Here is a 24,674-nt window from a genome sequence, read left to right as displayed (position 1 = left end):
GATTCTGTGACATCTTGGTGTTTGATTTGTTTTGGTGGATGACTTATTTTTGTCTGGAAGGTTAATCCTTAGTGGCTTGATGGTCTCTGGGCCACCAGAGGATGTGCCTGTCTGTACCCCATTCCCTGCATCAGCGTGGCACTGAGGCCTTCTGTGCCATGCTGAGGTGTCTGTGTGTAGGATGCTGGGTTTCCTGTCCTTCACCCTCCAGCAGGGTTCCTGCTGATATCATCCAGCCTTCTGTAGGCTGGGGCTGCTGTAAGGCAATGTTTGGGGTGGAACATCTTACTGCAAGCTTACTGTTGATTTGCTTGCTTACTAGCAAACCATTTAGGAGCCATGCAAAATGCCTTTAATTTGATTAGTGACACCCCTCTGGAATGTGCCAGGTAATTGTGCAGGTGAGAGGTACAGTCTCTAATCGGGTTAGGTGCTTATCTGCCATTAGCAGAGATGGGAGTTAGCTGCCTAAGCTGCTCAGAGATCTTTTACAAAACCCTCTGGCTGCTTAGGTTCATCTTTGGCTGCCTGAAGCTGCTGGCACAGGATCTGGATCTTGGGGTTTACCCTTTTGAGGGAGAACAGTGGCATTCCCTTCTTCCAGCTCCACTGATTTGGCCTGTGCTTGTTAATGACACTCAAACCCAAGACTGATTAAAGGTGAAAGTCTTCTGATGTGTTTTAAAATGTAGTGAGTTCAGCATTGTAAATGCAGAGGCAGATCCCTGAACATTCCCTGGATGAGTCTGGTTGGAGTTGGCTTTTGATGAACTGGGAAACATGACCTGAGGTAGCTGGGAAGGTTGTCCTCCCAGCTGTGCATCCCACCAGCCAGCAGCTCCTGGAAGTCACGTTGAAAGCCAGTGTCTTGTTTGTTTTTAACCCCAAAGTGCAGTGCTCATCAGGGCAGGAAGCTCATCAGGTATACCAGGTTGCAGCATCCTTCTGAACTGGAGTTTTGAGGAGGGTGGCTCACCTCTGCCGGTCTGACACTGCCAAGAGCACAAAGCAGAGGTGAAAGGGTGATGACTTGATGTGTGTTGGTCGCTGCCTGAATAGTGGCTGCTCCCTACACACGGTGAAGGTGGTTGGAATCTGGTTAAGGCACAGTTGTAATTGCTGGTTTTAAGATACCACTGGAAGAGATGGCAAGAGGAGATGAATGGTTTGGGTTTGTTTGTGGCAGTTACAGTTATCTGCATCTTGGAAAGGAATACTAAATCCCCCTTTTCAAAGCCAGCACCTGGCACTGCTGGCTTCATGGTTGGACTTTGATGCTCTTGAAGGTCTTTTCCTACCTGAGCAATGCTTTAAATCAAGAAGTGAGGCAGGGCCTCTCCAGCAGACTTCAGCCTATTAAATATCCATTGCAAACCTGCCCAGTGCTTTGAACATGTTACCCTTTTCTCCATTCTTTATTACCATAGAATCAGAGAATTGTGTTGGGTGGGAAAGACCTCTGAACTACCAGAACTAGCATCAATCCATGTCTTCAGTATCTAGAAGGAAGGTAGTTCCATTGCCACTTCCTTGGCTTTCTGGTAGTGCTAGGAAGATAACACCTCAAGCACACCACACTAGGAGTATGGGCAATGGATGAGTCAGGCAGGTTCAATATCTCATCAGCTGACTTGGGCAGAAAAAGTGTTAGAGAAATTCAAACCCTAGGGTGTCTCTCATCATGGTTGGGGTTGCTTAAAGGCTTAGCTGCTTCTGGTGGACCAGGGGTGGCCCTGCTTGGGAAACTTGTATGGATGAAGGTGAGAACCAGATAGTCACAGAATGGGTTGGGTTGGAAGGGACCTTCAAGATCATCCAGTTCCAGGCCCCCTGCCGTGGGCAGGGACAACTCCCACTAGCCAAGGTTGCTCAAGGCCTCATCCAGCCTGGCCTTCAACACCTTCAGGGATGGGGCAACCACAACCTCCCAGGGCAACCTGTGCCAGTATCTCCCCACCCTTCCTCGTCTCAGTCTCCCCTCTTCCAGCTCAAAGCTATTATCCTTTGTCCTGTCCCTCCCAGCCCTTGTCAGAATTCCCTCCCAAGCTCTCCTTCAGGTGCTGGAAGACTGCTTTAAGGTCTCCCTGGAGCCTTTTCTTCTCCAGGCTGAGCAGCCCCAACTGTCCCAGCCTGCCCCACTAGGGGAGGGTTGCCAGCCGCCTGGAGCTCCTCTGGATCCTCTCCAGCAGTTCCACATCCTCTTTGTGCAGCAGCAATGCACTGGTACCTGAAAGCTGAAGCTGACTGAAAATGGGATATGCTGTGGTCTTGACTTTGTGAGTCTTCCTTCTCTTGTGCTGCTCCTGGTGTTTGTGCAGCACAGTGGCACCCAAGGCTCCTGTTGGCAGCCAGCTGACCACTAATGTCTGCTGCACTGCCAGATTCTTGATCGTCCTCTGCAGCTCTCTGAACTGACTCACCACTGTCAAATCAGCTGAAAAGTGAGCTAGGCCTGAGGAGTTCATAGGGGAAGGAAGAACTTACAGGAGTGTGTCAGCCATGACTGAAACTGTTGGAAACTACCCTGAAACTCTCCCCTCTGACTTCTTATCAATGTGATGAATGGCAGTTCCTTTTCCTCCACACCACATTTCTCTGCTGACACTCAGTGAAGCCTCTTTTGTATTTCACTGTTTGTTCAACCTGAAGCCTTCTCAAAGGTGCCTAAAACCTGAAGCTGATCAATCAGAAGCTGACAGCTGTGGCTTTTCCCTAGCAAATTGCACAATGCCATTGTTCTGAAGCTGGAGCTGACCATAGAATAACCCATGGTTGGTTTATTGTGGGCAGGTCACTGGCTCTACCACGGGCCCACAGGCCAGTTTTTGTAGCAAGCTGAGGGACCTTGCCCTTGGTTGTCAGTGTGACATCTCAGTTTCTTAAACAAACCAGAGCCCCATGAAAATCAAACCCAAGCCCTTTTGACAAACAACCCACCCCATCTTTTTTATATATATAAAGCTATTTCTGCATGTGGAGTGAGGAACACCTTCAGTGAGGAGCACCTCCAGGGGTGTTTCGTGTGCCAGTGCAGAATGAGTGTGCTTGATTTGTAGGCACACTGCCATGGTTTACTTTGCCTTGTGCAAGCCTGGTGCAGGGGCATAGGTTTGTTGTATTAATTTTTTTTTTCCTTCTCTCTGTAGTAAATTGTGACCAAACTCCAAGAGTTTATCCCAGCAGAAAACCTGGGATATACTTGGGCTCCAGAACTGAGTCCAGTTCTGGAGCCCCTATTACAGGGAGGATCTGGAGGTGCTGGAAGGTGTCCAGAGAAGGGCCAGGAGGGTGAGCAGAGGGCTGGAGCTGCCCTGCTCTGGAGACAGCCTGAGAGAGTTGGGGTTGTTCAGTATGGAGAGAAGGTGTGAGGAGACCTTCTTGTGGCCTTGCAGGATCTGAAGGGGGCTACAGGAATGCTGGGGAAGGACTTTTTAGGGTGTTGGGTACTGATAGGACTGGGGAGGATGGATCCAAGCTAGAGGAGGACAGTTGTAGATTGGATATCAGGAAGAAGTTCTTGTCCATGAGGGTGGTGAGAGCCTGGCACAGGTTGCCCAGGGAGGTGGTGGAAGCCTCCTGCCTGGAGGTGTCTCAGGCCAGGCTGGCTGTGGCTGTGAGCAGCCTGCTGTAGTGTGAGGTGTCCCTGCCCATGGCAGCAGGGGGGTTGGAACTGGCTGCTCCTTGAGGTCCCTTCCAGCCCTGATGATTCTCTGATTAAACCCAGAAGTGAGTCTACAGAAAACTTTGTACAACGACCAGAGGGCTTTTCTTGCATAAACCTTCATCTTCTATAGGAACACAGGACATGATACTAATATCAACTGGACATTTTTTTCAGGCAATCCAAAGATTTAATGTTAAGAGGGTTAAAAAAACACCCCAGTAATTTAGGCCTAACTTATTTAAAGACAGTGTACTTCCTGAATTATCTTCTTGAGTAAAGGCAGACCTTTGGTAAGAGACACCTATCATCAAATACAGGCAGAGTTGAGATGGTCTGAGGGATGAAAAAAGGGATGAAAAAATAGAGCACTCTTCAGTTAGGACTCTTTGAGTCAGGGTTGGGGGTGTTTGATTTGAGACAGTGGAGATCTGCTGATGGCTCATTTGTAGGCCATCTCTGAGGCCTTGAGCAACCTGGTCGACTGGGAGGAGTCCCTGCCCGAGGCAGGGCAGTTGGAACTAAATGGTTTTAAGGTCCCTTTCAACCCAGCCCAATCGATGAGATCTATGAAGTATTCCATCAGGGGGAGGAATTTTGCATGGCCTGGTTTTTAGCCAAGTGTTTTGCCCTCAGTTACTCTGTGGGGATAACTCCATGCTGGCTTTGCGGGTCTTGGCTGCAGCGTTTTGGAAGCGGCAACACAAAGTCAGTGGAAGTCAACCTTTGTTTCATAGCTGTTACTTTAAGTAGTGTGCCTTAAAAGTGGCATTCTGGTAACTCCTCTTTGCCATTACAGGAGCAGGAGGGAGGGGAAACACCTGAAAGGAGGGCAAGCAGTGAGAAGAATCACAGCAGCATCATCACCATAGATTACTCTGAAGAGTTGGGGGGTCTGAGCTTCAGAACTTGCCATCCTTCAGCAGCAGAGGAAAGGCCTGTGCAGTCAGAAGCTGATGAGTAGTCTCAGGACAGCAATCAGGTAGGCTGGTAGGGGCAGGAAGTCTGGGATTCTCATCATGCTTTCAGGGAGTTGGAAGGTGGCTGGGATTTCCCCACCTCTTTGGAGCAGCTTCTGACAAGCTCTTGAGTTTCATCCTGACGTCACCGCTTTGAGCAATGCCTCGGAAGGCTGGGTGTTATCTGATGAAGAAGCAAGACTCTGCAGAGAGTGAACCTGCTGACATTAGCTGGTGGTAGGTAGGCCTGAGAAATGTAAATGTTTGTAGTGCTCACAGATCCCTTCAGATAGCTGCAGGGGCTGTCTGCATTGCACACAGAGGAGTCGGCTTCGGCGATCGTCTTGATTGTCTACAGACACGCTTGTAGGGCAGTGCTCTTACCTAATGATGGCTGACTCTTCAGCCATGTGATTGGGGGTCTCAGTGAGACCTGGTGATGGAGTGTGGTCAAGTCTGGCATAAGCTGTGAGAGAACCTTGTTGGAACACGTTCTCTCTCCTTGGTTATGATTTGGATGAGGTTTGAGAGGCTAGAGGTGGATTTGTGCTTTGTTCTTTCACTTCAGAAGTGTAGCTTGTGTGGGGTAGACAGTTGCTTGTTTGTCCTTGTGCCTCCCTTCTGTCCTAATGGCATGGGTGTTTTTGGAAGCAACTGCCTAGAACGTTTGGAAGTTGCCCTGAGGATCATCAGGAGCAAACAAGGTCATGTAACTCACACAGTCCACTTCTGTTCTGTGTAAGCCAGCAGTGGCTGACCAAACTGGACTGGGGCTTACAGTTGTAAAGGTCTGAATTGAAGCCAGTTCATCACCATTGGATTGAGCAGTCCACATTCATTCTGAGAGCTGATGTCTAACTGAAGTGTATCAGCCACTACAGGAAAAGAAATCATTCAAGCTTTTCTCTAGGGTGCTGGGTGACATGCCACATGGATGGAGATGTTCTCTGTGTGGGGAAGATAGATCCTAGAATCAGAGAATTGTCAGGGTTGGAAGGGACCTCAAGGAGCAGCCAGTTCCAACCCCCCTGCCATGGGCAGGGACACCTCACACCACAGCAGGTTGCTCACAGCCACATCCAGCCTGGCCTGAAAAACCTCCAGGCAGGAGGCTTCCACCACCTCCCTGGGCAACCTGTGCCAGGCTCTCACCACCCTCATGGGGAAGAACTTCAGCCTGGAGAAAAGGAGGTTGTGTTGCTGATTAATCCAGGAACCTCTTTTGACTCACTGTACAGAACTGAGGTATTAGAACTGCTGCATTTCACAGGTGGTGAGAGGGTCTGCAGGTGGTCTGTGCTGTGTGTGATGGTCATGAACTCAGATCTTCAGTGTCACTGCTGCAGGAAGTTGTGCTGCATGGACAGCTGCTCTCAGGGATCTGAAGCTGCACGATGAGGTCCAAGTCTGCTGTAGCCTCACAGTCATAGCTAGTCTCTGCAGAGAGAGCAAGGTGGTAGTACCCTTCAGACACCTGAATTACAGCTTTGTTCTGCCAGATTCACCAAGTGGCAGGGGTTGGAAGGGACCTCTGAAGATTATGTAGGGGGGTTGCCCTGCTAGAGCAGGATCACTCAAACAATCACACAGGGACTTGTCCAGAGGGGTTTGGAATGCCTCCACAGATGGAGACTCTACAGCCCCTCTGGGCAGCCTGTCCCAGTGCTCTGCCACCCACACAGTGAAGAATGTTTTGTTTATGTGGCACCTCCTGAGTTGTGGCCCTTGGCCTGTCCCTGGGCACCACTGGGAAGAGTCTGGCTCCAGCCTCCTGTCACTCACCCTTTAGCTCTTGCTGAGCCTTGATGAGCTCCCCCTCAGCCTGCTCTTCCCCAGGGCTCTCAGCCTCTCCTCACAAGGTGATGTTCAGTGCCCTCAGCAGCTCAGTGGCTCTCTGCTGGACTCTCTCCAGTAGTTCCCTGTCCCTCTTGAGCTGGGGAGCCCAGAACTGGACACAGTGTTCCAGATGAGGCTTTGGCAGGGCAGAGTAGAGGGGAAGTGGACTCTCTCTTGACCTGCTGGCCGCACTCTTCTTGAAACACCTTCTTGGCCTCGAGGGCAGGTTGCTAGCTCATGGTGAGCTTGTTACCAACCAGGACTCCCAGAGCTGCCTGCCAGCAGGTCAGCCTCAACTTGTGCAGATGCATTCCTGATAAGTTAGTCCTAAGCCAGCAGAGTGGTAGGTGTGATACCTGCAGGTCTTGGGGATTACCTTATTCTTTGTTAGCCCCAGTTAACAGATAGACTTTTAATGCTTGGGTTTGGCAGTCAGATAATGCAGACAGGTTACTCAGCCCACTTGGAAAACAGAGCATAGCTCCTGTCCTCAGTAGAAGATAGAGGTATTTGCAGGTGTAAAGGTCATGGCTTCTGTCAGACTTGGAGGAGGTGGAGGAGCTGGGTGTTTCACCTTGCATCCGCACCATCTGCTCCAAGACCGGCGTTCTGTGGTGCTCCGCACCAGGCTGCAAGCGCAGCGTTGTCACTGCTGTCAGCCCAGCTGGGCTCCTACAAGTGGAAGGGATTATGGATCCAGGGCCAGGACTCGGCTCCTGGTGTGTTGTCATCCATGCAGAAGAGGGAGGAGATTTCTCTGCCCCCTTCTCCCTGCTGCACTCGTTCCCTGGAGCTGCGGCGCTGCTCACCTGGTGCGCGTCGTTGTTCGTGGTGTGCCGGCTTAGTGCTGTGAGCTGATTTGTGGGGAGACCTGGCAGGGCACCAGAGCCAGCATTGGGCAGGGATCCAGCTTAAGGCCTTGCAGTCAGAAAGGGAGGAGGAGAAAGTCTCCATCAAAAGGGGGGGTCAGGTGATTAGGTCAGCTCAGCCGCTCCTGGGTGCACAGCCTGGGGGCCCGCTGCAAGAGGGGAGGGTTGAGGGGCATGGTCTGCTTAAATGCCTCCTTCTCCTAGGGCTGCACAAGCGTGCCTGGGTCTGGTACAGATTTGCTACCCTCACTGCATCTGCTCTGGAACACTTGGCTGCTGCAGGAGGGCTGCTGTGGGCGTGTGCTGCGTGGGAAGGAACGCCACCTGAAGCAGCCTGCTTCGTGTTCTCTGCTGTTCCCTTCCCAGGGGAGTTGTTCATTGTCAGTGCTCGATATTCCAGCTGGTTTCAGGCAGTTCTGCTTTGGGTGGCTTGCTTGGCTGCAGACCTGTGTGGTGCACTGCTGTTGAGACTACTCACTGGCAGCCACAGCTGACTGCCCCTGCTAGGGAGCCTGCGTGGTCACACTGGAGGGTAATGAATGTCACTCGTAAGTCGCAGCGTAAAGGAGAAATGCTTTGACACCAGAGACATTGAGGTGCTGGAGCAGGTCCAGAGAGGGGCAAGGAAGCTGCTGAAGGGTCTGGGGAGGAGCAGCTGTTTAGTCTGGAGAAAAGGAGGCTGATGGGCAGACCTTCTACAACTCCCTGACAGGAGGCTGGAGCCAGGTGGGGCTTGGTCTCTTCTCTCTATTAACAAAGGATAGGACACAAGGAGGTGGCCTCAAGTTGCACCAGGGGAGGCCTAGGTTGGACATCAGAAGAAATTTCTTCACTGAAAGGGTTCTCAGAGCCTGGCAGAGGCTGCCCAGGGAGGTGGTTGAATGCCCATCCCTGGAGGTGTTTCATAGAGGCAGAGCTGTGGTGCTGAGGGCCATGGCTCAGCCCCAGCCTTGGCAGAATGGCTGAACTGGATGATCTGGAAGGGCTTTTCCAACCCAAACGATTCTGTGATTCTAGGATTGGTGTAGGAGTGAGTGAAGCAGCTGATGTTTGGTGCTTCTAGAAACACCATTTAAACTGGCTGTGTAATAGAGCCCTCCCCTTGGGAATGGCTGTTGTCTTACCTGGGCTTTGTTCCCTGACACCTCCCTCCTCTCTGTAACAAACAGGAATATTTGGTTTCCTTCCTCCTGCTGGAAGAGCTGCTGGTGCCAGGCAGTGCAATGCAGCATGGCTCATGGTGCCACCATGAGCACAGGCCAGCAGCCTTGCACCCTTCAGAGCTGTGCTGCAGTGAAACCTGATGCTGACCCAAAACAGCTTCTGAGGTTCTTTGCTGAGTACTGTTGCATTGCATTCTACCTGCTGGGGATGTTTATAGCACTTACCCCTTTGTTTGAAAGGGGAATGATGGGGCCCTCTTGCTGTAACAAGCAGTACCTTCCTCAGAGTCACAGAATGGTGGGGGGGGGTGGACAGGGCCTCTGGAGGTCAGCTAATCCCTTGCTGGAGGAGGCTGACCCTGAGTCAGTCACACAGGAACACATCCAGGGGGGTTGGCATGCCTCCAGAGATGGAGACTCCACAGCCCCTCTGGACAGCCTGTCCCAGTATTCTGCCACCCTCAAAGGGAAGAATTTGTTCCTCCTGCTCATGTGGCACCTCCTGGGTTCCAGTTTCTGTCCATTGCTCCTTGTCCTGTCCCTGGGCACCACTGAGAAGAGTCTGGCTCCAGCCTCCTGCCACTCACCCTTCAGCTGAGCATTGAGCAGATCTCCTCTGGGGCTGCTCTTCTCCCTGTTCAACAGCCCCAGGGCTCTCAGCCTCTCCTCTCAAGGTGGTGTTCAGTGCAGCTCAGTGGCTCTCTGCTGGACTCTCTCCAGGAGTTCCTTGTCCTGGAACTGGGTAGCCCAGAACTGGACACAATGCTCCACTTGAGACCTTGGCAGGGCAGAGTAGAGGGGAGGAACCTCCCTTCACCTTGCTGGCCACACTCTTTCTCCAGCTTCTTAATGCATTAAGGTTTTGAGTTCTAGACAGTCCCCAGCAATCTCTCTGATTGTGTAACTCCTGGTGACCTCCAGCTGTTCAGGAGGATGACATTTCTGCCAGCGTTAAGACAATTGCTTTGCCTTTTGTAGCTCCTTCCTGGAGGCTTGTCCTTCAGTTCCCTGGCACTGGGAAATGGCTGTCTTTTCCTCAGGGCACTGCAAGGGGGAGCTTGGGGAGGGGAGGATATCTGTGGAGAGCTGCAGAAGATGTTTCGATGTACATTTGGCATCAGAAGAGGTTCCACTGGTGAGGAACTTAGTCATTAACTCTGATCAGCACTTGGGGTATGAGTAAACAGTTCTTTGATACTCAGCTTGCTAAATAGAAACCTAGGATAAAAGGAGGCTTTACTCGCTTAGGCAAGTGGCATTCCTGGAGCTGTCTTATGATATCTCACTTGATGTGTAAGCAAGCAGTTAATCCTCTGGTATTTTAAACACTCCATGGGTGTTTTGTTGGGTATAAGCAGCATGAAATGAGTTAGATACAGACTTGGTCAGACTTTACAGAGAAGAAGGGTGGGGTTTTTTGCTGGTAAAATTGCTGGGACTGACTGTTGGAGGCCATCCATTTGCCCCTTGCTTTCCAGTGCCCTTGCTGAGTGGTACAAAACTGGGGGGGAGGGGAAGCAGATGTCAGGCTGTGCTGTTATCCAAAGAGGTCTGGACAGGCTGAGAGCTGGGTGAAGGCAAACCCCATGAGGTTCAATAAGGACAAGTGCAGGGTCCTACATCTGGGGAGGAGTAACAGCAGGCACCAGGGCAGGTTAGGGGCTGCCCTGCTGGAAGGCAGCTCCATAGAGAAGGGCCTGGGAGTGCTGGTGGGCAGCAAGTTCTGCAGGGGACAGCAATGTGCCCTGGGGGTCAAGGAGGCCAATGGGCTCCTGGGGGGCATTCAGAGGAGTGTGGCCAGCAGATCCAGGGAGGTTCTCCTCCCCCTCTGCTCTGCCCTGCTGAGACCTCACCTGGAATACTGCATCCAGCTCTGGGCTCCCCAGCTCAGGAGGGACAGGGATCTGCTGGAGAGAGTCCAAGGGAGGGCTGCAAGGCTGCTGAAGGGCCTGGAGCACTGCCTGGGGAGGAGAGGCTGAGAGCCCTGGGGCTGCTTAGTCTGGAGAGGGGAAGGCTGAGAGGGATCTGATCAATGTCTATCAATAGCTGAGGGCTGGGGGTTGAGAAGGGAAGGGGACAGGGACAGGCTCTTTTTCAGTTGTAGCCCTGGGATAGGCCAAGGGGCAATGGATGGAAACTGCAGCACAGGAGGCTGCCACCTCAACATGAGGAGGAACTTCTTCCCTGTGAGGGTCCCAGAGTCCTGGAGCAGGCTGCCCAGAGAGGTTGTGGAGTCTCCTTCTCTGGAGCCTTCCAGCCCTGTCTGGCTGTGTTCCTGTGTGACCTGTGCTGGATTCTATGGTCCTGCTCTGGCAGTGGGGCTTGGACTGGAGGATCTCCAGAGGTCCCTTCCAACCCCTAACCTCCTGTGAGCTGTGATCTGCCAACATCTAGTTCTCAAAGCAATTTCCAAGTGTTTGGAACTCCTGGGTGGATTGAGTTTTGTTGGGCTCCACTCTGTGCCTGCAGATCAAGGTGTGCTTGTTTTGACATCTTGCTCTGGAGGACAAGTTAAGGCACCCTCTGAGCCCACTGTGTGTTGTCTATCCCAGAGAGGAATGCTTTCTCTGAACCTCTAAAGGACCTTGGGTTTCTTTAGTCCCTTCTTTGCAACATCCACCTCTTCCTGTTGCCTTTTAGTCTCCTACAGCTGAACCTCAGTTTGGTTTTGTGCCTAGCAGTGTCTTGGTAGCATCAGATTGAAACAGGAAAGGTGACACTGCCCAGATGTGCTTCATGTATTGGTTTGGTGGAGTTACTACAGAAAGCCAAGTGCTGTAACAGGGCTGCTTTGAACTCCTCTGCCAGAACCCTGTCTCCAGCTGGGGGAAGTTCAAGCTGATGTATTGCTTGGGTATACTTATTCTTGGGTTTGGCCTTGAGCTTGGCCTCCTCCAAGTCATAGAATGGTTTGGGTTGGGAGGGACCTTGAAGATCATCTAGTTCCAGCTACCCCACATTGGGCAGGGACACCTCCCCCCAGCCCAGCTTGCTCAAAGCCTCATCCAGCCTGGCCCTGAACACCTCCAGGGAGGAGGCAGCCACAGCCTCCCTGGGCAGCCTGTGCCAGAGTCTCCCCAGCCTCACTGCCAAGAATTTCTTCCTCATCTCCAGTCTCAATCTGCCCTCCTCAAGCTTCAATCCATTCCCTCTCATCCTATCCCTCCCAGCCCTTGTCAGAAGTCCCTCCCCAGCTCTCCTGGAGCCCCTTCAGGTACTGGAAGGCTGCTCTCCCCAGGAGAGACCTTTTGTGACTCCTGGTCAAGGTGTAGCTCTGGACCTTTCTCAGGGGCCCTCCATTTGTGTAAATTCTTGCCTCCTAAAGAGGAGTGTGCTGGCAGTGGGTGGAGGAAGCACACATCCCTGAGACCCCAGGAGCCTTGGGACAGTGCTTTTGGATGTGGGGCTTCAGGGAGTTGCCATCCCTGGGGGCGTTGAAGCAGCGTGTGGATATGGCACTTGGAGGTATGGTTCAGTGGCCATGGTGGTCTTAGGCTGACATTTGGAATCAAGGTCTTTTCCAGCTGAAACAATCCTATGGCTCTATCCTCTTGGGGCCCTTCCAGCTCAGGAGAGTGATTCTGTGATTCTCACATCAGCTCTTCTAGGCTTTTAAATAGGCTTCTTGCAGGCTCTCAGAATGCATCCACTCTGCAGATAAAGCATCAAACAGCTCTGCTCCAGAGCAGCCTGGGAACAGTTCCTCACCATTTTGCATTACTGCTCTTGGGACTTAGAGCTTTTAAAGGTGTTTGGAATCTTCTCCTGTGACCTGTGGCTTCTTCATAATATCTTTCCATCTGCTGTGGTTAATCTTGTGTTCCTGATGGCTGCCTCATTCTGCAGGGAAGCAGCTTTCCTTCCCGTCCTCTGCTGGCTTGCCTTTTCAGGTTGGACCTCAGGGCCACTTTTGTGGCTCCCTGTGGCCACTCTGTTCTATCAGTGCCTTGACTGCAGTGAAGTGGCAGAGTGGAATGGAGCTGGAGAGGGCAACTCCTCCCTCTTCCCTCCCCCATTCCTACAGAACTGTATCTGTAGCAGAATCTTGCTTTGTCCACTCCAGCTTAAAGGCTGATGAATTGCTGCAGGGTTTTGTGTTGCTGAGGCTCTGTGTGTGCACTGTGATTTGCTTTCCCCAATACCTGGGGGTTGCTCTTGCATGCTCTGCTTTTGGAACTAAGTGTTCTAGCCTTTTCCTTTGGAACACCCAAAGCAGCAGCAGTTCTCCAAATGGAGCATGGCTTTGTGCTGCTCCTCTCCATTCTTCACCAAAGCTAGTGCACAAACACAGCAGCCAGGCGGAAAACCTTCCAGATCACTACCTGAACAGGTAGATGATAGCATCACAGAGTGTTAGGGGTTGGGAGGCACCTCCAGAGATCACCCAGTCCAACCCCCCAGGGCAGGGCACACAGGAGCACAGCCAGGTGGGGTTGGAAAGGCTCCAGAGAAGGAGACTCCACAACCTCTCTGGGCAGCCTGCTCCAGGCCTCCAGCAGCCTCACACCAAACAAGTTTCTCCTCCTGTTGAGGTGGAACCTCCTGGGTTGCAGCATGGACCTGCTGTGCCTTGTCCTGTCCCTGGGCACCACCAAACAGAGCCTGGAACCTTCCTCCTGACCCCCACCCTTCAGGTATGTGTAGACATTGCTAAGGTCCCCTCTCAGCCTTTTCTGGATTGAACAGCCCCAGGGCTCTCAGTCTTTCTTCTTAGCAGGAATGTTCCAGTCCCTTCATCATCCTCACACCCTCTGTTGGACTCTCTCCAGCAGGTCTCTGTCTCTCTTGCATCAGGGAACCCCTGAACTGGACACAGCATTCCAGGTGTGGTCTCAGCAGAGCAGGACAGAGCAGGAGGAGAACCTCCCCAGCCCTGCTGGCCACACTCCTCTTGCTGCACCCCAGATGCCCTTGGCCCTCTTGGCCACAAGGGCACACTGCTGTCCCATGCAGAACTTGCTGCCCACCAGCACTCCAAGGTCTCTCTCCATGGAGCTGCTTGCCAGCAGGATGACCTCTAGCCTGTGCTGGTTCCTGGTGCTGTTTCTCCCCAGGGGCACTCACTCAGCATTCCAAAGAGGTGAGGGAGGTGTTCATGCCTTGTGAGACTCTGATACTGGTGGTGAATGTCACTTGTTCCTTATCTTTTCTCAGAAATGCTCATTTTATCACCAGCTTTGGAGAGCTTGGCCAAAAATAAAGGGAGACTGGAAATCATGCTGGAAATATTTGCACATGGCTTGTACTGTGCTTCAGGTGGTGGAGCCACTGTCATGTTGCCACTCTTTCTGATGCCAGGTTCTGCCAAGTCTAACAGGACATGGAGAGGCAGAGATGCCCAGGATGGGTTGGGTTGGAAGGGACCTGAAAGATCATCCAGCCCCAACCCCCTGCCATGGGCAGGGACATCTCCCACCAGCCCAGCTTGCTCAAGGCCTCCTCCAGCCTGGCCTGCAACACCCTCAGGGAGGAGGCAGCCACAGCCTCCCTGGGCAGCCTGTGCCAGAGTCTGCCCACCCTCACCCTCGCTACCCTTCCTAATCTCCAGTCAGTCTCCCCTCTTCCATCTCCAAGCCATTGTCCCTCACCCTGTCCCTGCCAGCCCTTGTCAGAAGTCCCCTCTCCCCCCAGCTCTCCTGGAGCCTCATCAAGTACTGCAAGGCTGCTTTAAGGATGCCTTGAAGCCCCAACTCCCTCAGCCTGTCCCCACAGGGGAGGTTCTGCAGCCCTTGGATCATCTGTGTGGCCTCCTCTGGACCCTCTCCAGCCCAGATAATTTTTTCTCTCTCTATTTTTTTCCATGCAGTGTGTTTGCTGCAGGGGCTGGCAAGGCCTCAAGTGAAAACCAGGAAGATGAAGGCAGGTCTTGTAGCTGGATAACTGGGGGGGGTGGTGACCTGCAGGGCTCGAAGGGACTGAAAGAGTCTCTGCAAATAGCGTCTCCTTGTGTGCCCAGCAGCCTCAGGTCGAGCATGCCAGATGACTGCCTGAGGTGTTGCATATTCATAGCCTAGCACCTGGGGGCTGGGCAGATGAGCTGTGCCGGGCCGTGGCCTGGCTCCAGCAGGAGCTCTCGACAATCCTGTGTTTGTTGGCTGTCACTGGGGGGGGAGAGCTTTGCCCTCCTTGTCTCGGCAGCCTAGGAGCAGAGGTCGCTTTCCACTTGGCCTGTTGTCCTAGCCAGAAGTGCCGTGGAGCAGGGGGCAGATAAGCACTGAAGTGCACACTGAGCTGCCTGCAGTGGCAGCTGCTTCTCCAGTGCTTGTGCCTGTGCTGACAGGCACCACAACTCCTGCTCAGCTGTCGGTGGGCGCTGCTGCGGCAGCTGGGGGAGGAAGGCAAAGCGTCCTGGAGCTCTGTGCCACCAGTCAGCCTGCTGCCCAACAGCTCAGCTGTTCCACTTCAGCCCACGAGTGTGGGTCTGCCTCTGAGCTGTGGGAGACAGCTCAGGTTAAAAGCAGCACAGCAAACTTCACAGCTGGCTGGGAGCAGGGCAAGGCTGCCTGTGGTGCCCTGGCCTCAGCATATGCAAAGCTGAAGGTGCAGATGGTCTGGGAGGTCATGTGAAGGGGAAGCAAGGATTTTAGAACACTCCCCCCCCCCGATTTAATGAGAATCTAGGGGTCAGATGAGGAAACTGACTGATGGTTTGCCTGCTGCTTGCTTCCTGACTGTGCCCAGCTCTCTGAGGAGCAGAAGAAAGTAGGACTGGTCAAAGCAAAGGAGACCAAGGGTCAGTCCAGCTCAGGTGTCTGGTGATGGCTGGAAAATAGAGTGAAAAGAGCAGCAAGTACAAAGTGTGCTGCTCAAGGGTACCTTCCTGAGTGGTGCTGCTCAGGGACTTGAGGGCCTCTGAGCAGTGTTTGCAGCTGGGCTCCAGCAGTGATTGCAGGTCTGTTCTTTCTCTGGGGGTGTTCTTCTGGTCAGTCATCATTCCTGCTCCTGACAGATGGAAGTGTCTTCCACAGTGAGTTCTGGCTGACTCAGATCTCCTCTTGCTAGCTTTCTTGCTCGTTCTGGATGCTTTCCTACTCTGAGTCCCCAGTTTCTGGAGAGGCTGATTAAGCTCTGTGCAGCTCCTAGGCTGCTGGTGGCCAGCACAGAGCTTGCCAAGCGTCAGTGGGACACGTTGGCTTCTGTGTTGCTTCTTGTACCCTGCAACCTCCCTTCTGACAGCTGGGGGAGGAAAGGGGAAGGATTGATCCCCTTTTTCCCCCCTCAGTGGGAATGGGTGGCAGAATAACCTTTGCTACATCAGAGAGGGACAGTCACTATACCTGCTCTTACATACATGGAAACCTCTCTTCTTTGGATTTCTTTTCACAGAGTTGTCAGGGTTGGAAGGGACCTCAAGGATCAGCCAGTTCCACAATAGATCAGCTTGCTCACAGCCACAGCCAGCCTGGCCTGAAAAACCTCCAGGCAGGAGGCTTCCACCACCTCCCTGGGCAACCTGTGCCAGGCTCTCACCACCCTCATGGGCAAGAACTTCTTCCTGACAGCCAATCTGAATCTCCCCACTTCTACTTTTGCTCCATCCCCCCCAGTCCTGTCACTCCCTGACACCCTCAGAAGTCCCTCCCCAGCTTTCTTGGAGCCCCCTTCAGGTCCTGGAAGGCCACAATTAGGTCTCCTGGGAGCCTTCTCTTCTCCAGACTGAGCAGCCCCAACTCTCTCAGCCTGTCCTCAGTTTCCTTTCCATTCCTGGGCATAACATAACAGTACCTTCATTGTGGCCATTCATTTCCTTTGCCAGTTGGGGGGGGGGGGGGGGGGCAAAAAGAAGCCATCAAAAGTCCTCCTCTGTGTGTGCAGAGATCTGAACACCAGCAATGCAGCTGGCCAGCTGTGTCAGCTCCTCTCCTGAGGAACAGCCAAGTGAAATGGACAGAAATGAATTGTCTGCCATATCACTCAGCTCTGCCTGTCCTCTGTCCTGCCCTTGGAAGGGATAAGAGAGCAAATGTGCAAGCTTGAACCTTAATTTAAAAATAACTGACCTTATCCTCCAGCAATTTACTCTCTACCCTCAGAGCTCACCTTATGAGCAGGAGGAAAAGGTTCCTCTGCCAAGATGAGGCCTCCAATTCTGAATTGTTCCACAGGCAAGTGTCTCAAGGAGCCTCAGGAGCCAAAGCTGCTGGCTGGTTCAGCCCCTGTGAGAGACTCTGTGCAGTTCCTCAGCAGCCAGTGGAAGCCCCACATCCTTGTCTGCTGCTTGTTTGCTGATGAAGCCCCAAACCCCTGCTGGCTGTAGGGGTGCCCCTGCTAGGTGGATGAGTTTGCACTCTCCTGGGGGTCACCTGTCTTCAGGCTACCCACTTCTGCATGTTCTTTGTCTGAAAGCAGTTTGCTTTCTTTGTGGAAAGGAAGAGCACTGAAGTCTGCTGAGATGCCTGGAGCAGCTCTGAGGAGGAAAGGCTCAGAGCCCTGGGGCTGTTGAGCCTGGAGAAGAGCAGCTGCAGAGGAGATCTGAGCAATGCTCAGCAAGAACTAAAGGGTGGGGGGGCAAGAGGAGAGAGCCAGACTCTTGTCAGTGGTGCCCAGTGCCAGGACAAGGGGCAGCAGGCACCAACTGGAACCCAGTGAGAAAAGAGACTCCTTTACTGTGAGGGTGCTGGAGGCCTGGAGCAGGCTGCCCAGAGAGGTGGTGTGGAGGGATTGCAAACCCACCTGGTCATGGTTGTGCTGGGCAGGGTGCTGTGGGGTGCCCTACTTTAGCAGGGGGTTTGGACTGGAGGATCTCCAGGGGTCCCTTTCGACCTCACCACGGTGATGTGCACACCCCAAGGAAACCTGGGCTGGTAAATAAGGCAGCCTGAGTGAGGAGGGACCATGTTGATCCAACCCCCAAGTGACACAGCTGCAGGGTTGGAGAAGACTCTCTGCTTTTCCCTCTTCCCTTGAACCCCCTGGGGAACTAACTAGGACCTCTTCTGGCTGATGGTGCAGATGGTGTATGTGGGATTCATCTCACCTGAGGAGCAGCACTTCAAGCTTAAAGGGCTAAAACCCTGCACTGCTGTAGTACCGCTTCAGCAGTCAGAGGACTTGGAAAGGCAGCATTCAGGCTGGGTGGAAATGCTGCCTGGTGCCCTGTGGAAGCAGGGCCATGGCCTTGTTTCTGTGCAGGTTGCTGAGGGGCTCAGTGCTATGTTTCCAGCAAACAAAAAAAGAGGAAAGGAAATAAGAGCCTGGCTGAGGGAGCTGGGCTTGTTCAGCCCTCAGAAGAGGAGGGTGAGGGGATACCCCCAGCACCCTCTACAGCACTCTGAAAGGAGGCTGGAGGTGGGGGTTGGGCTCTTCTCATCTGCAGCACTGACAGGACCAGATGAAAGAGCCTCAAGATGCCCCAGGGGAGGTTCAGGTTGGACATTAGGAGCGGTGTGGGCAGCAGGAGCAGGGATTGTCCTCCTGCACTCAGCACTGGGGAGGCCACACCAGGAGTGCTGGGTGCAGTTTTGGGACCCTCACTGCAGGAAGGACATTGAGGGGCTGGAGAAGGGTCCAGAGAAGGGCAAGGAAGCTGGGGAAGGGTCTGGAGAAGAGGGCTGGGGAGGAGCAGCTGAGGGAGCTGGGGGTGTTTAGTGTGGAGAAGAGGAGGCTGAGGGGAGACCTCCTTGCTCTCTGCAGCTCCCTGAGGGGAGGCTGGAGCCAGGTGGGGGTTGGACTCTTCTCATCTGCAGCAGTGACAGGACCAGATGAAAGAGCCTCAAGTTGCCCCAGGGGAGGTTGAGGTTGGGTATCAGGAACAATCTCTTCCCAGCAAGGGCTCTCAGGCACTGGCCCAGGCTGCCCAGGGAGGTGATTAGGAAGGAGATGAGGAACAATCTCTTCCCAGCAAGGGCTCTCAAGCACTGGCCCAGGCTGCCCAGGGAGGTGCTGGAGCCTCCATCCCTGGGTGGGTTTCAAAGCTGTGCGGATGTGGTGCTGAGGGAGGTGGTGCAGGGGCAGAGGCTGAGCAGCAGTGGTGAGGTTGCGAGCTGTGGGCGAAGGGTTGGACTTGGTGGTCTCAGAGGTCTCTCCCAACCCCCCCAGCTCCCTGACTCTGTGCCAGATGTGTCACTTCTGTGCTTGCTCTGTCTCTGCAGATATGAGAGATGAGTGTTGGACGCAGGAGACTGAAGCTGCTGGGAGCCGTGATGATGGTCAACATTTTCATCTACGTGATCGTGGAGGTGTCGCGCAGCGGCAGCCAGGAGAAGAGCGCCAAGGGCCGCGTCATCATCCCCCGCAGCAGGTTCTGGAGGAAGTACACTCCTCACAAAGCCTACTGGAACAAGCAGCAGCAGAAGCTGGAGCTGCTCTACAACCCCATCCTGACCTTGCTTTCCAACATGAGCGTGGAGGAGAGCTTGCTTTCCAACGGCAGCCTCCTGGGCTCCTGCGAGCCTGACCCCTGGGTGTCCTCGGAGGTGAGCGACTTCGCGAGCCTGCCCGACCGCTTCAAAGACTTCCTGCTCTACCTGCGCTGCAGGAACTACTCCTTGCTGATGGATCAGCCCCACAAGTGCAAGCACAAACCCTTCCTGCTGCTGGCTATCAAGTCACTCATCCCCCACTTCGACAGGCGGCAGGCGATCCGGGAGTCCTGGGGCAAGGAGATCCAGGCGGGGGACGTGACGGTCAAAAGGGTCTTCCTGCTGGGGCAGACCCCGCCGGAGGATAACTTCCCTGACCTTTCAGACATGGTCAAGTTTGAGAGTGAAACCCACCAGGACATTCTGCTGTGGAACTACAGAGACACTTTCTTCAACCTCACCCTGAAGGAGGTGCTGTTCCTCAAGTGGGTCAGCAGCAGCTGCGCCGACGTCCGGTTCATTTTCAAGGGCGACGACGACGTCTTCGTGAACACCCACCAGATCCTGGATTACTTGAAGAGCTTGTCACAGGACAAAGCCAAAGACTTGTTTATAGGGGATGTGATCAAAGATGCTGGGCCCCACAGGGAGAAAAGGTTGAAGTACTACATCCCAGAAAGCGTTTATGAGGGCTCCTATCCCCCGTACGCGGGCGGCGGTGGCTTCCTGTACTCCGGCGATCTGGCCTTGAGGCTGAGCAACGCCTCGGAGCAGGTGCTGCTCTACCCCATCGACGATGTCTACACTGGAATGTGCCTTCAGAAGCTTGGGCTTGCTCCAGAGAAACACAAAGGCTTCAAAACCTTTGACATAGAGGAGAAGTACAGGAACAACATCTGCTCCTACACAAACTTAATGCTGGTGCACAGCAGGAAGCCCCAGGAGATGATCAGGATTTGGACACGCTTGCAAGACCCACACTTAAGCTGCTGAGGCAAGGTGTGCAGAGGTGTCTTGAGTCCAAAGAACTCTTCCCCAAGTCTGCCTCTGGCTTTCTTGGTGGACCATTGAAGCCCTCTTTAATAAATTTTCTCTGGGAGCTTTGTTTTTTGGGTTCCCCCCCCCCCCTTTTTTTCCCTGTCCTTTGGAAAAATGAGAATAATACTAAAAGTGGAGGCAATGGCTGTGAGGACTGGGCCCTGACTTTGTCTTTTCCCCCCCCCACACACACTGTCCTGGGTGGTCATTATGTTTCAATATTAGTCTTAAGTTTGAGGACTTCAAGGACATCAGCAGGTGTGTGCAGCTGAGCCAGCAGTGCTGGCCGTGGGCATTGCCTCCTGTAGTGCCTCTCTCATTCAGGGGAACTCTTCCTTGGGCAGCATTGCTGAGGGGTGGGGTGGAAGCTACTGCACATTGAGCACTCACTCCTGGTGGGGGAGCCTGGGTGAAGTCTGCAACACTCTGGCAAAACCTGACTGCATTCTGGGGGGGGTTGGGTTTTCTAATGGCTGGTTTTTGGCAGCCCAGGAGAGTGGTTTCTGGTTTTCCTTAGCATCTTCTCTGCAAAGCCTGCCTGTCTCTAAAGGATTTAGCCATTCATTACAGGATGCTTTTTTTACCAGCATCCCTTCCCCCCCCCCCCCCCAAAGTACTGTTTGGAATGCCCCATGAAAGAGCTGCATATAGAAGGAAAAGGAAAGAGCAGATCTTGGCTGGAGCTGGGCAGTGGGCACAGTTAGGTCTAACTCCTTGCCCCAAGCTGGAGCTGGGCTGTAGGCACAGTTAGGTCTAACTCCTTGCCCCAAGCTGGAGCTGGGCAGTGGGCACAGTTAGGTCCAGCTGCTGCCCCAAGCTGGAGCTGGGCAGTGGGCACAGTTAGGTCTAGCTGCTGCCCCAAGCTGGAGCTGGGCAGTGGGCACAGTTAGGTCTAACTCCTTGCCCCAAGCTGGAGCTGGGCAGTGGGCACAGTTAGGTCCAGCTGCTGCCCCAAGCTGGAGCTGGGCTGTAGGCACAGTTAGGTCTAACTCCTTGCCCCAAGCTGGAGCTGGGCTGTAGGCACAGTTAGGTCTAGCTGCTGCCCCAAGCTGGAGCTGGGCTGTAGGCACAGTTAGGTCTAACTCCTTGCCCCAAGCAGGTAAAAGCTGCTCACATTATGTGCAAGGCTGCTGTGGTCAGTGGCAGTTTTCTGTGGGGGCCCTGGGTGTGAGGAGCAGGCAGCTGTGCAGCAAGCAGGCAGCTGGGGGTGTGAGGAGCAGGCAGCTGTGCTGCGAGCAGGCAGCTGGGGGTGTGAGGAGGAGGCAGCTGGGGGTGTGAGCAGGCAGCTGTGCTGTGAGCAGGCAGCTGTGCTGCGAGCAGGCAGCTGGGGGTGTGAGGAGCAGGCAGCTGGGGGTGTGAGCAGGCAGCTGGGGGTGTGAGCAGGCAGCTGGGGGTGTGAGGAGCAGGCAGCTGTGCTGTGAGCAGGCAGCTGGGGGTGTGAGGAGCAGGCAGCTGTGCAGCAAGCAGGCAGCTGTGCTGCGCTGCAGGGGACAGGGGGCTGCACCTCGCTCTCCCGAGGCAGCAGCAAACCTCAGGGCGGTGCCAGATCCTCAGAGCTTCGAGTTTGGAGCCAGGCTTCAGAGCTGCAGGAAGTCCTCCTGGAGAGTTTAAACCAAGTCCTCCACACCTCAGCTGCTCTTCTGTAGTTCCACATCTGGCTTCTGAGAGCTGCTCTTCACGTCGTGGTTGCTTCCCCCTGTCTCTGTAGAAGTGCCTGTCTGTCTATTTATTGTTCAGATTGGGAGACCAAAACCATTGTTGTTGTTGTTGTTGTTTGTTGTTTGTTGTTATTATTATTATTAATTATTAATTTGTTTTCCTGAGGTCTATTTTGTGTAATGGTTTATTTGTATAGTGTTGGCACACCCAAGACACAGAGATCTATCTATCTATCTATCTATATTTAAGTATAGAGCATGATATTTTAAACCTGTGGGATGTGTAAGGTGGCTGAAGCTGAATTTGGGGGGGGTCTGGGTTGGGGGCTTTTGGGGTTGGTTTTGGTTTGGGTTTGGTTTTTTTTTAATTTGAAAGACAAATAAAAGATGTGATTTCACTACCCCCCCCCCTGAGGCTTCAGTGGACACCTGGCACCCAGGGCACAATGGCACCGAGGCTCCCCCAGGGGGTCTTGCAGGTGGCACCAAGCTGTGTGGTGCTGCTGTGACAGGCTGGAGGGAAGGGATCCGTGCAGAGGGACCTGGGCAGGCTGCAGGGCTGGGCCCAAGCCAACCTCATCAAGGTCAACAAGGCCAAGGGCAAGGTCCTGGGGCAGGGCAATGCCAGGCATCCAGCTGCCTGCTGTGCTGCCCTGAGCCATGCTGTGTGAGGTGGGCTGCAGCTGCCTGGGTGCCTGTGTCAGGGGAGGAGGGACTGGCATGGAGGCAGCCTGGTCCTTCCCAGGGGATGCCTGCTCCTTTCAGCCCCCGTTCCAGGTGGCTCCAGCACACAGGAGGGCCCTTCTCAGGTGTGCTGTGCCCCTGCACAGAGCATGGCCCTCCTGGTTCTGCTCTCAGCAGAGTGTAGGGCTCAGGGGTGAGGACTGGGACCAGTTCTGTTCAGTCTATTCATCAGCAACCTGGCTGAGGGCACAGAGGGCACTGCCTCTGCTGATGGCACCAACCTGGGAGCAGTGGGGACAGCCCTCAGGCTGTGCTGCCAGCCAGCCAGACCTGGACAGGCTGAGAGCTGGGTGGGAAGCAATGGAATGAAACCCAACAAGGGCAAGGGGAGAGTCTGGCACCTGGGGAAGGACAACCCCAGGGACCAGGACAGGCTGGGGACTGAGCTGCTGGAGAGCAGCACAGGGGAAAGTGACTGACCTGGGGGTCCTGGGGGATGGGAGGTTGGCCATGAGCCAGCAATGTGCTCTGGTGGCCAAGAAGGCCAAGGGCAGCCTGGGGGGGATGAGAAGGGCTGTGGGCAGTAGGTCAGAGAGGTTCTCCTGCCCCTCTGCTCTGCCCTGCTGAGCACACATCTGGAATATTGTGTCCAGCTCTGGGCCCCTCAGCTCAAGAAGGACCTCAGGGAACTGCCTGAGAGAGTCCAGCACAGAGCCACAGAGATGCTGCAGGCAGTGGAACAGCTTCCTTATGAGGAGAGCCTGAGGGAGCTGAGGGCTCTGTGGCTTGGAGAGGAGGAGCCTGAGGGTGAGCTCCTTGCTGGTGATCAAGATGTGCAGGGTGAGTGCCCAGGGGCTGGAGCCAGGCTCTGCTGGGGGAAGCCCAATGCCAGCACAAGGGGCAGTGGTGGAAGCTGAGGCAGAGGAAGCTCCATGGAAAGAGGGTGACAGAGCCCTGGAGCAGGCTGCCCAGGGGGGCTGTGGAGTCTCCCTCTCTGGGGATATTCCAACCCCACCTGGCTGTGTTCCTGTGTGCCCTGCCCTGGGTGCCCCTGCTCTGGCAGGGGGTTTGGGCTGGATGCTCTCTGGAGGCCCCTTCCAGCCCCTCACATGCAGGAGTTCTGGGGTTCTGTACCCCCAGGTGAGTTCTGCCTGCTCTCAGGTGGCCTGCTTTGGGTTTTCCCTTTTTTGGGATGTTTGTTCCCCTGGTTTTTAATGCCAGAGGGATCTGAGTCATTCACTCAGGGTAATTAATGGTGACCTAATTACCCTGGGTGAGTTTTGCACTGCAATTCTTAATGGTACTGAAGAAGAAGAGTTTTCTGTTCCCCACCTCTCATGAGTCAGTCCTCTGCCTTCCATACCTCCAAGGATGAAGGGCACCTCATGAAACTAATTGAGCCAGCAACCTGTCCTCGTGGCCAAGGAGGCCAAGGGTGTTCTGGAGTTCATTAAGAGTGTGGCCAGCAGGTTGAAGGAGGTTCACCTCCCCCTCTACTCTGCACTGCTGAGGCCTCATCTGGAGTCCTGGGTCCAGTGCTGGGCTCCCCAATTCAGGAAAGGCAGGGAACTACTGGAGAGAGTCCAAGGGAGGGCCACAAAGCAGCTGAGGGGCCTGGAGCAGCTCTGTGAGGAGCAGAGGCTGAGAGCCTGCAGAAGAGCAGCCCCAGAGGGGACCTGAGCACTCCTCAGCAGGAGCTAAAGGGTGGAGGGCAAGAGGAGGGAGCCAGACTCCTCTGAGTGGTGCCCAGGGACAGGACAAGGGGCACTGGACACAGACTGGAACCTAGGAGGTTTCACTTGAACTTAAGGAGAGACTTTGTCAGTGTGAGGCTGCTGGAGCCCTGGAGCAGGCTGCCCAGAGAGGCTGTGGAGGCATTCCAGACCCCCCTGGATGTGTTCCTGGGTGCCCCTGCTCTGGCAGGGGGCTCGGACTGGATGATCTCTGCAGGTCCCTTCCAGCCCCTAACAATCTGTGAGTCTGGTAGAGGTCCTCAGAGTAACCCCAGCACCCCAGGAGTGGCCTCCCCAGTGCTGAGTGCAGGAGGACAATCCCTGCCCTGCTCCTGCTGCCCACACCACTGCTGATCCAGGCCAGGCTGCTGGTGGCCTCCTTGCCCACCTGGGCACCCCCTGGCTCAACTCCAGCCAGCTGCCCACCAACCCCCCCAGGGCTTTCTCTGCTGGGCCCTTTGCAGCCTCTCTGCCCCAGGTGTTTTCCCCAGGCTACAGACACAAAGCAGGAGGAGGCCAGCAGGACTTCAGCCCTAGGGCTGGTGCACACATCAACTCCTGATCCAGCTGGAGTGCTGCACCCAGGCTCCTGCAGAGCAGCTGAAGCAAGAGATGATGGACTGCACTCAGCACTCCGCCCTTGCTGCGATGACTTCCTCTGCACCTCTGCAGAGCTGGAAAAACTCAGCGTGGGAGTGTGCCTGTAGGCAGCTTGCTGAGGGGCAGCCAAGGTCATCTGAGCTGGAAGGAGGCAGCCAGAGTCTTCTCAGTG

At 54.3% G+C, this 24,674-nt stretch overlaps 2 protein-coding genes across 2 annotated transcripts in view; both read left to right on the top strand.

The window, feature by feature from the left end:
* Window positions 1–18,690, top strand: part of COMMD1 (copper metabolism domain containing 1) — a 56,414-nt gene extending 37,724 nt beyond the window's left edge. Inside the window, exon 3 of the mRNA XM_054177274.1 lies at window positions 18,580–18,690. Within this exon, the coding sequence (XP_054033249.1) occupies window positions 18,580–18,585 (6 nt within the window). The 3' untranslated portion in view covers window positions 18,586–18,690. The remainder of the gene's footprint in view (window positions 1–18,579) is intronic.
* On the top strand, window positions 18,589–19,906 carry B3GNT2 (UDP-GlcNAc:betaGal beta-1,3-N-acetylglucosaminyltransferase 2). Its single transcript, XM_009901578.2, has one exon. It carries the CDS (start codon window positions 18,589–18,591, stop codon window positions 19,780–19,782), a length of 1,194 nt encoding a protein of 397 aa, XP_009899880.1. The 3' UTR covers window positions 19,783–19,906.
* The last annotated feature ends 4,768 nt before the right edge of the window (window positions 19,907–24,674 follow it).

The sequence above is a fragment of the Dryobates pubescens genome, chromosome 39 (assembly GCF_014839835.1).
Source record: "Dryobates pubescens isolate bDryPub1 chromosome 39, bDryPub1.pri, whole genome shotgun sequence".
NCBI classification, from domain to species: domain Eukaryota; kingdom Metazoa; phylum Chordata; class Aves; order Piciformes; family Picidae; genus Dryobates; species Dryobates pubescens.
This window is presented reverse-complemented; position numbering and strand designations above follow the sequence as displayed.